The 11,418-nt window shown below is 42.3% G+C and overlaps 1 protein-coding gene across 1 annotated transcript; it reads right to left on the reverse strand.

Annotated features, from left to right (window-relative positions):
• Positions 1 to 2,427: 2,427 nt before the first annotated feature.
• Positions 2,428 to 3,294, reverse strand: LOC122624994. Its single transcript, XM_043804803.1, has one exon. The coding sequence runs from the start codon at positions 3,292 to 3,294 to the stop codon at positions 2,428 to 2,430; it is 867 nt and encodes a 288-aa protein (XP_043660738.1).
• Positions 3,295 to 11,418: the final 8,124 nt, after the last annotated feature.

The following is an 11,418-nucleotide window of genomic DNA, read 5'->3' on the forward strand; positions in this document are numbered from 1 at the left end:
TGAGTTCCCTGGTCCGTTGTTATAGTGAGTGGACAGCCAAACATGCAGATCCACTGTGTATACAGAGCTTTCGCGACAGTCTCCGCGGTAATGTTGGATAGTGGAATAGCTGCAGGCCATCTGCTGAAGCGGTCGATGATAGTAAGACAGTAGCGTAAGTTACGGATAGTGGGAAGCTCAATCAGATCGACGTGAATGTGCTCGAAACGATTGTCAGGAACATCGATCTTCTCCACCGGGCTGCGTGTGTGGCGATGGATTTTGGCCCGCTGGCAAGGAACGCATTGTCGGGACCAGAGGGTGGCATCACGGTTAATTCCTGGCCAGACAAACCGCTGCTTAAGTAACTTTGCAGTTGTACGGCCGCTGGGATGCGCCAATCCATGTACTGCATCAAAAGCTTGGCGTCTCAGACTTTTGGGTAAATATGGCCGTTCGCGTCCATTCAAGATGTCACACCAGATGTCTAGGTTGTCGAGGTTCCTAATTTGTAGAACAAGGGACGTTGTTTGAGGAAGCTCAGCCATTTCATCGTCGGTTTGTTGGGCCTCGAATATCGCTTGAGCACTGAAGCTAGACGGCATGCTTATGGTGTTGATGCGTGAGAGGGCGTCTGCCACTGCGTTGTTTTCCTCGGTTGTACACTATCTCCGTTGAGAATTGGGAGATAAAATCCAATTGGCGGAGTTGTCGAGGCGATGCTTTGCTTGCTTTCTGCCTGAAGGCGTATTGTAGTGGCTTATGGTCGGTTTGGATGATGAATGGACGACCCTCTAGAATGTGCTTGAAATGGATGATACCAGCGAAAATAGCCAGGAGCTCGCGATCATACGTGCTGTAGCCTTGCTCTGCCGGAGACAGTTTCCGCGAGAAAAACCCAATGGGACGCCAAACTTTGCCGACTAGTTGTTCGAGAGCAGCGCCGATCGCTGTATCGGAGGCGTCCGTTTTAAGGGCGAGGTGAGCCGATGGGGAAAGGAACGAAGAGCACACGGCACGTAAAATTCCTTGCTTGCAGACCTGGAATGCATCCTCCGCAGGGCCGGTCCAGGCTATTTCGCGCTTGTCATTTTTGGTTGCGCCTTTTAGGTAGTCTGTGAGCGGGATTTGAGCCTGAGCTGCGTGTGGGATGAGGTGTCGGTAGTAGTTGACCATACCGGCGCAATTCCATGATAGTTTGAGGCTTGGGAAAACTGTTGATTGCTTGCGTGCGCTCAACAGGGGGCTTGAATCCGCTCGCATTGACTTGGAACCCTAAGAAAATGACCTCACTTTTACCAAATTGGCACTTTTGAGGGTTAATTTGCAGGTGGTTCCTCTGCAAAATCTCAAAGATTGTCTGGAGGTGCTTCAAATGCTCCTCATGCGTTGTGGAGAACACGATGATGTCGTCCATATAGCATCCTACGAATGGAATGCCTCGAAGCAGGTTGTCCATGTGGCGCTGGAAGGTTTGCGCTGCATTGCGCAGTCCAGGTGGCATGCCGACGAATTCGAAAAGGCCGAACGGTGTAGTGACAGCTGTTTTTGGAATATCATCTGGCGCGACTGGGATCTGGTGGTAGGCACGCACCAAATCGATTGTGGAGAAAACCGAGCATCCATGCAGACGTTGAAGAATGTCTTCCCCATGGGGAATCGGGTAGCGATCTGGAATAGTGGAAGCATTAAGTTTACGATAATCACCAGTAGTGCGCCATTCGCTGCTCTTCTTGGGGACCAAATGAATAGGACTGGCCCATTGGCTGCTGGAGGGACGAATCACTCCTTGCTGGAGTAAGAGATCGAAGTCCCGGCGTGCCGCTTTTAATTTTTCGCCTGTCAGCCTTCTTGGCTTGTCGAAAACAGGTGGGCCAGTTGTTTGAATGTAATGCGCAACCTCATTATGAATGCGGGTTGCTAAAGGCGCATTAGGACGAGTGATCTGCACAAAGCGACTAAGAAGATTGGAGTACGGGTGATCTATTCCACTGGAACTTTGCACGTTGATTGTAGAAACGTTGTAAAGTTTTGCTTCTGCAACTTCTCCTTTGGTCGAAACAGCTTTTGAGGGATCCATAAGGCGTTTACCCTTGAGGTCGAGGATGAGGCCGTGGTGCGTGAGGAAATCTGCTCCGATGATTGCTGATTGGACGTTCGCAACGACGAACGACCAGGTGAACTTACGCTGTAGGTTGAGACCAAAAGTTAGGTTTAGCGTGCCGTATGTATCAATTATAGACGTGTTGGCCGCGAAGAGTTTGAAGTCGTCTTTGCGACGATGCATTCCCTTGATTATCGAAACAGGTATGAGTGAGATGACTGATCCGGAATCAATAAGGAATTTTATGTTGGTATTACGATCGATTATGTGAAGTCGGTACTCCTTTGAGAGGCGAGTGCTTGGAGATTTGCTGTCACCAGTCGCCTGAACAGATGACAGCTTCTTTAGTTTCCCTGCTGTGGCACCCAGGCACAGGGCGAGGAGCATTTTCGTGCATTTGGTCCGAATTTGGCATGATAAAAGCAGACACGTGGTGCTCGGAGTTGCTGCTCGTTGCGATCGGCTGGGCAAGAATGGCTGGAGGGCTGCATGTTCTGGAGACGAGTTAAAGAGGCCTTGATGGCAGCGATGTCGCGTTTCAAGTCGTCCACGACACTTGTGCCAGCTGCCGGCGGGTATTCGCGGGTGTTGCCTCTGAATTGTGCCGAGGAGGGCCCAGCAGCCATGACAAAAGAACCCGATTCCTCTTCCATGAGATCGTCAGCGAGTGCAGCTTGCGCTTCCAAAGTTGCTGAGCGTAGGAGCTTCAAACTCCGTTGTACGTGCTGCGGTAGCTGAGAGAGCCAGCGGACTCGCAAGGCGTCTGCAGACGCGCGACCGTCAGCAAGAGTTGTCATTTGCCGAAGGAGCTGCGAGGGCTTCTTGTCCCCAAGGTCAAGCTCCAGCAAAGCGCGCTGCAACTGTCTGTCCGGTGATTCCGTAAAGCGCTTGATGATAATCTCCTTCAGGTGCTCGTATTTGTTGACTTCCGAGGGTTGCGCCAGAACATCAGATACTTCAGTCATTATATCAGCATCCAAAGCACTGATTAAATGGAAGTAGCGCGTGTTATCTGAAGAAATGCGGCTGCATTGAAATTGCGCTTCGATCTGCACAAACCATAACCGCGCATTTTGCTTCCAAAAAGGCGGTAGCTTGATGACGCCAACCGACTCGACGACAGGAATAACGGTGCCTGCGCTGTTGCCGCATTGAATTTCACCAGCGTCAGGCGAAGTTGGCGGTGCAGGCGAACAATCTCCGGTATTCATTTTGTTTATTGCGGGGTCACCAATATGGTAACTTATGTAGTTACTGCTTTATTTAATTCGAAATACAATGTAATGTTAACTTGATGCCGTAAGCTTGTTGCGCGGCGGGGTTTGAAGTCCAGAGAGGCCAGTCTGACGATATCAGAAGATATCGTCATCCAGGAAAGGTCTTGGCGTTAGTACTTGTTTACGCCGTGTTGCCAGACTGGGTTTTAGTCTGGGCGCCACACATCTATAACTGAAAAACAATAAAAATAATAAAAACCCGGGTAAATTCGGAAAACCAAGCGAGCTGCAGACCGAACTTAAAGGAGAAAGTAACCAAAGACCAAATCCATAACTTAAAATATTTATAGCTCAGCTCACGGAGCGTGTTCCACATTGCACGGTATCTTAAAACTTTTGTAATTTTATTTATTATTTATGCAAAAATTTTCATTACATTTTGATCCACAGTTTTGGAGGAACACGACACGTGTTTTTACATTCATCGTGTTCCAAGCTGTGCTACATAACAGCCAACATACATGTATAAAAAATACCCACGCTAAATAGAAATATTAATTACTCCGCTCACAGAGCGTGTTCCACGTTGCACGGTATCTTAAAACTTTTGTAATTGGATATCTGACACTGTCGAGGAAACCATTCCTTTTCAAACTTGCCGCTTTATAGCAAACTCCATCTACCCTTAGCGTGTAAAAGAATCTGATTAATAATCATGTCAGACGTATTATCCTCACCGCCAACAGCAGCTGCTGTTTCATCTTCTAGAAAGAAGTCGAAGAAGAAGGCAAACCGAGATCACCAACGCATGGGAGCTCACCGCGAAAAGACAGGCAATAAAACTGTCCAGGATATGAAAGCCGCTTGTAGGAAGGGCTTGTCGAGCTAGATATGGAAAACCAATAAAAAAAAAAAGGGAAATTTCATTTGTATGGCTGGTCCTTCAAGATAGGGTGGCGCCATCTATGGCGGGAAACTGAGACCTGACGTACTGGCAACATCGAAAATAGGGTAGTTCTCTGGCTGCCAGTGGACTGTCATTATTGTCCACTTTGACGGACCTATATTTCCGATCTGGGGTAACTTCTGAGCCCACGCATCCCGATCGTTCTTTTCCATTTTGGCCATCATCGAAAGCAGTTGTCCGGGAGTAGTTGGTTTTTTTGTCGTCGTAATTGAATTGCATTAGCAATGTGTTTCAAAATAACGACAAGCTAAGTGCAAGCTGTGAGTATGCTAACAGAAAAACTTGAATATAACGCTATTTTATCTAGATACACAATAAAATTTTCAAACAAGCAAAAAAAGACAAAAAGAACGACAAAGAAAACAAAAAAAGGGCACGCGACAAGTACTAAAAGCCACTGGCAGTCGAATTATTGGATGCCAGGCCTGAGTGCAGGGTAAATATTTAATAACCCCGGTTAAAGAATTAGGGAGTGACTTTTGTTTTATTTTTTTTCTTTGGTGATTTTTCATTTCGGGAAAATTCATAGCGTGGCACCTGGTGAGCAGTCCCATAGGCAAAGATTAAGCGGAAAGCAACGATGACGTCATAAAAGCAATACCTGTGCCGCCTGCAAAAACCAAAAAAGTGATTAAATAAAGGAAAAGAAAACGAAAACGTAGCTGCTAGCCAGTGCAGGCGATGCGACGTCGAGCTACAATCAAATGAGAGAGAAAATGTTGCTGAAGTGAACGGGTGAAAACTAATATACTAAGTGAAAAGAAAAGTATGTGAAAAAAAATAATGAAATCGCAAAAAAAAATAAACGTATAATTCCGCAAGCTAAAATCAAACGAACATAATAAAAGCAATTCCTAAATATTAATCTGATTATATTACCAAAAAAAAAGGGAAGAAAAGAAACAAAGCGAAGCCGATCTAACTTTGTAACCAAAAAACAAGAACCTTCTTTTTCCCAGCCGATCGCCGCAGCCAAAGATCTTTCGCCGCCGGAATTGGATTTGCTGTAAGTGCTCTATTACATATGTACATTGTTTTATTCTACTCTTTATTTAGTTATTTCGTCATCGGCAATACGCAATGAGCTTTACAAGCTGCTGTAATTGTTTCGCATTAAAAGTAGTTTTGTTTTGATTACGCCTTTCGTCTTTTGCATTGGAATTTTGAATTTTAACTTACATGAAAACGAAGAATTTTGATTAACGTAATACAACAATATACCTTCCCATGTTACATTCTTATTATTAAATATTTCATTATTATTATTACTATTAATATATCCTATCTATTAATTATTGAATTACACTGTTTTATATAAGATTAACCCAGTTCTTTTCCAGCAACATTTATCTCTTTGCCAATGAAATACAATACTTATATACTATATAACTAATTTCTTTATATACATTTATCTATACATAACTAATGGTAATACTTGAGATATAACATGAAATGAAATTGGAATTTAGGGGAATTAGTCAAAAATATATACTTGTAGTACTAATATGAATATGAAATTGATAGTTTATAAATTACTATGTTAATAAAAGGATATCAAAATGAATTTTAGATAAATTTCTCCTTATCTGGAGGTCATGGATATCAGAGTGTCATGGAATAAATAGAAGGCAGTCACTTCAAGGGATCCTAAGTGTATTTTGTAGGACCATAAGGATCATGGAAAGGTGGGCATTACGCAGACTGGCGTGATAGAAGAAGTGATGTTGGCAAGTGTATCCCTTATTTTCTCTCTCTGTAGCTTTTTCTTTCTTTTCTTCTTATTCTAGCCTCTTCTTTTCGTTCCCTTTTTTGTCCATAAAAATAGTACGCGAGTTTTAATTATTTTTCAATAGCATACGGGCATTTTAACGTGGCGGTTCTTTCTTTTGCTGATCCACCCCCAAGCCGACTAGATATCCGAAATGCCGAGGACATCGCGTGTTCCGCTAACACGTTAATATTCCACCAGCTCAGTATTAGTGGATCGTTATATGCTACACGCTCTATTTGAGAAGCTGTTCTTTGGTTATGCGAACGTAACAACCGCAATGAAGAATATAACAGCCAACTAACGTGTATACAAAATAACCACGCTAAATACAAATATTAATTACTCCGCTCACAGAGCGTGTTCCACGTGGCACGGTGTCTTAAAAGTTTTATAATTGTATTCATTATTTATGCAAAAAGTTTCATTAGAATTTGATCCACAGTTTTGGAGGAAATTGCATTTTTCTGTTTCGTGTAGACTTAGCGCAGACATTTTCCATTTTTAATTTACCATTATATCGAGATTTCGATTATAGTGCGACCTGCAATATTTTTTTTTGCCAAATGGGGTAACCAACAAACAATTTACGGACATGTCGCGACAAATTTCCATGTTTAAATGTGTAAGTAAAAATTAAGAAGAATAAAATAAATACGTTTTGAAATAACGACTCCATTTCAGACTATTAACCACTTTTCTGTGGGCGATCAGGAAAATGGCCCCAGCCAGAAGGCCCGCAGGATGAGCTTGATCAACGAGGGGATCACGCCGACCAGCCTGCTAGGGGCCGACGCAGGTAGCAGGTAGAACAAATCGTTTCAGACGATATAAAATATATATATTTTTGATCAGGATCAATAGGCGAGTTTTTGTTTTACCAATCCTCAGATTTTAGGCGTCACAGTTTTTCCTCCTTGGCTACTCGGGATTTTTATTGTTTTTCAGTTATAGATGGATTTTAAACATTGCGTGCGAAAAACTCTTTTCAATTTTTTATCGTAGCGAGTGAAAGCGTTTTTATATTATATATATTTTTTATTTTAAAATAATTTGTACCGTTTTTTGTTTGCTTAGCGGGTGAAGTTATGGAGACAGACTGACTTTCTGGTTCGGTATCCACAATTTAATTTACCTCTGATTACACTTTAGTTGTAATATCTAGGTACCAGAATTTGTGTTTTGAGTACAAAATTGCCTGGTTTGAGACTTGGGTAGTAATAAGGTAAGTAAATCTACGTTATTGTTACTTATGGATCACACAAAAACGACATCTGGTAACATTATCGCTTTCATTGATTGTTTACATTAGCGACAAGTGCAAGAATTCGAGTATTTGTTTTCAAACTAGAATAACAGTGTTTTTTATATTTATTTTCAGCAACCCCCGCCAGAAGGACGGTACCGCCATATCGCTAGGAGCTCCGCCAGTCATCGCCGAGGGGAGTCATCGAAGTTGCAGCCAGTTTGGTTTCAGCAGCTAGGTTTCTTGTCATGGTGAGTATAAGTTATAAAAAGGTACTGGGGTTAGTTTTATAGTTTATTACCGCACTCCCGTTTAAGTGAGGGCTACGTTTGTTTTTTTTCATATATATATGTATATATGTAGTGCTCACCCCGTGAGAAATGCTTGTGTAACTTGTGTTAACTACGAATTCCCTCGCGGCAGTCAAGAATCGAGACAGGATCGGCCAGGATAACTCGTTGCAGGAGAAGAAACGCTCGGACGAGGGCCCCATCATAAGCCCATTTCGCCTGGAGTCAGCCAACTGGAGCCACCAGGCGAGGATTCGTTGCCAAGGGCTGTGAAAGGATAAGTGATTAATTGTATCTTTGTTGTTTTGTTGACTGAGTTGTTTTTGTTTTTAGTTTTCAGCGAATTTTGCGAGGAAGCTAAATTTGGTGATAATTTTTTTGAGGCGGGTCAGAGTGGGAATTCGCGACTGACGAATTTAGGCATTTTGGCTAGCAGTAGGCGTGCGCCAGAGGTCCACTTCATCGACGGATGACTGCAGCATGGAGACGGAGTGTAAATTCGCAGGATTGTCAGCCTCGTTTTCGTTGGTTTGTGATCTTTTAAATAATTTCCTTGATTTATTTTGAGCCGATTACATATTTATATTCTTTTTTTATAAGAGATTCGTCAGCAGGCATCCGGGGTTACATCATGCGAGTAGTGGTTTATGCTGCCGTCAGGGGGCCAAAATGCGTTTTCGTGGTGGCAGGATTCAGGCATTTCGGCGAGCAGCAGCACCACGCAACTTGGGTTAGAGAGGACTACAGCAAGATGTTCAATAAAGTATATAATTCATTGTAAAAAAAGCGCTTGTGCGACATCCTTCAAGCCGCAGGTGTGTTTGTTCCGTTTCCTTTAACTCTTTAGTATTGTTTATTAATTATTGTGCTTTCTTTTCAGGATTTTCGTCGAAACACGATTTGAAATGGCCTGGCTTGACACTATCGGTTGTGGAATATTTTAAATCGATGGGGCGATTGATGTCAACATTGCAGCCATACTAACCCAGCAGTCGGGCTGGCTGTCAGGATTGCAGGTCCTTGGAGGGAATGGATCAGGGGCCTTGTGCCATGCAAGTATCGCTTGGTTTGCTATTTTTGTTAATTGGTTTTCTTATCCCTTTGCGTCGCTTTTGTGTTATTATTCATTTCTATTCTTTATTTCAGGAATTCTGTCTGCATGTCGAGGAATATATGTCGCTGCGGGACAAAAAGATAAATTCGAGGACCACAAATTCGGTTACTTAAAGGAGCAGGGGAACCGCGCATTCGGCCAACATCGACGAGGAAGCATTGTATGAAGGAGACGTCTTTTAAGGATCATCGATTTTTTGTCAAATAAGGGCTAAATGAGCGACATTTTGTACTGACTGAGGGATCCAGTCACCACTCGCGACAGCGCAGGAGTAGAATCAGCACTGGGAAGTCTGACCCCTTTTCTACCGCCAGTGGAGCTTCCGATTAAAAAGAGCGGCAGTAGTCTGACACTTTAAAGGATCAGCTGCAGTATATTACGGGTAGATGGCGTTGTACGAACATAAATGCAAGCTAAGTAGACTTAGCTTGACCATGTTTCGCCACGCGTTAATCCGTCTTGTGTCTCTTCTTTGCAGGTTCGTTTGCACAGTGGAGTGTAGAACATTACGATGGATCGGCGACAAAAGTTTCAGATAAGTGGCATTGTGTAAAGAATAATGCCGCTCGTTTATCCTGCTCGTGTCTCTTCTCTTTGCAGGATCTTCAGTGCATGGCCAGGAGGGTGTCTTCATTCAGGTGCGCATCGTCAGGATCAGCAAGGTCATTGCGTCGATAGGCATCGGATAGCTTAGGTGAGTATTGCTGTGGATATTGAACTAATTATAAATGAACTTTATTATTTTTTTCTAATTTCTAATTTCTAATACGACAGGATATTGAGACGAAGATATAAGTTCATTGCTTTGCTGGTTTTCAATGGAGCTGAAGAGGGCCTTTCTTCGCTTTTCGTCAAGAATTTTTAGCCAACCGACTCCTTCATCTCCGTTTTATTAATTTTATTTATTTTTATTTTATTTTAATTTTAGTTTCATAAGTGGATGTCCCTAATGTATAGTATAAGTCTCATTAACATGTCTATTTTCTCCTCGTCGTTAGAGAAGCTTTTTTGTAGGTAGGTATTTGGTCCATGTTTCTCGATAATCCTTGTTTTAGCCTAGTTTGAAGTTTACGACTTTTACTTGCCGTTTGTAGAATTTGTTCCGCCTTTGCCGGCATTCCTGCGCCATCGGTTTAGCCTTTTCTGAATGGTTGCGTCGTGAGTGGAGAAACTCGGTTGGTTTAACATTCCGTCATTTCTGTTTGGCCTGAAAATATTTCGCCACTCTCCTTTTGAGGCTCTCTAGCGAGAGTTTGTGGGATTCCTCAACGATTCCTGAGAGATCTCTAGGGATTCCTTAGGGATTGGTACTGAAGTGTAATAAGAGCGGGAAGAAGAGTGTGGCTGTCTTGTGTTCAATTTTGCCCCCTTACCCTTGTGTGCGTGAGAGGTATTGTAATTAAGTACTGAAATTCCCTGCCCGCAATTTTCCTCGCGCAATGTTCGAAAAAACAAATATTACAGGCTTCGTCTAGCGAAGTTTCGAACACAGAAGTTAAGCCGAATTCGGACGAAGCTCTGCCGCTTCATATTTGTTGTTTTTTTCCAAATAGTGCAGAGCAGTGCCCGAAAATGAGACATAAACTTTTTAGCAATTCGATAAAAATTTACAAGACATCAAAAAATACAAAAAATATCAAAAGGTTTTCCTTTTGCCAGCCAGGACCATGCACCCAGCAGAAACGAACTTGCACTGCGCTTAAGTCTCTGAAAGCTGCATACTTTATCTCAACATTGTAGCTATCGAGGCGTTCATACGGACAGACGGACATGGTCAGTTCGACTCGGCTATTGATCCTGATCAATAATATATATATTTTATATGGTCGGAAACGCTACCTTCTGCCTGTTACATACTTTTATTTAAGGTATTTTTTACAAATTTTATAAAGAACTTGTTTGCTCATTTTGGGAATTTGACTTGTTTGTGTTATATTTTATTAAATCACGTTGCTTAGTTGATAGCGAGAGTTTATATATAAGTACATATCATTATACCCGTTACTCGTAGAGTAAAAGGGTATACTAGATTCGTTGAAATGTATGTAACAGGCAGAAAGAAGCGTTTCCGACCACATAAAGTATATATATTCTTGATCAGGATCAATAGCCGAGTCGATTTGGCCATGTCCGTCTGTCCGTCCGTCTGTCCGTCCGTATGAACGTCGAGATCTCAGGAACTATAAAAGCTAGAAAGTTGAGAATAAGCATACAAACTCCAGAGACATAGACGCAGCGCAAGTTTGTCGATTCATGTTGCCACGCCCACTCTAACGCCCACAAACCGTCAAAAACTGTCAGTGTTGAAGACTCTCCTGCGCACTTTCACCATCTGAGTAACGGGTATCAGATAGTCGGGGAACTCGACTATAGCGTTCTCTCTTGTTTTATTTGTACTCATGTTTTTGGGAATTTTGAAACACAATCAAGTTAAATCTATTTGTACGTCTGTATCATATGAACCCTTCTAATCAGATAATAAAATAGTTTACCTTTGTAGGTTGCACTCTTGGGAATTATATGTTTGTGATAAAGATAAATAATCTGTTGTAATTTGGAATTCCAAAAATGCTGAAAAAAAGATACCCAATCTTAATAAAGATCTCAAGGGCTGACAATCGAACGCAATGTTGTCACCATACGTATTGCTTATTTGATTTCCTAAATATAAAATTACACTATTAAAATCATGCAAGGATGATCAATAATAGTATCTGCCATCAGGAAGTCATA

This window comes from Drosophila teissieri, chromosome X (assembly GCF_016746235.2).
Source record: "Drosophila teissieri strain GT53w chromosome X, Prin_Dtei_1.1, whole genome shotgun sequence".
Lineage (NCBI taxonomy): Eukaryota > Metazoa > Arthropoda > Insecta > Diptera > Drosophilidae > Drosophila > Drosophila teissieri.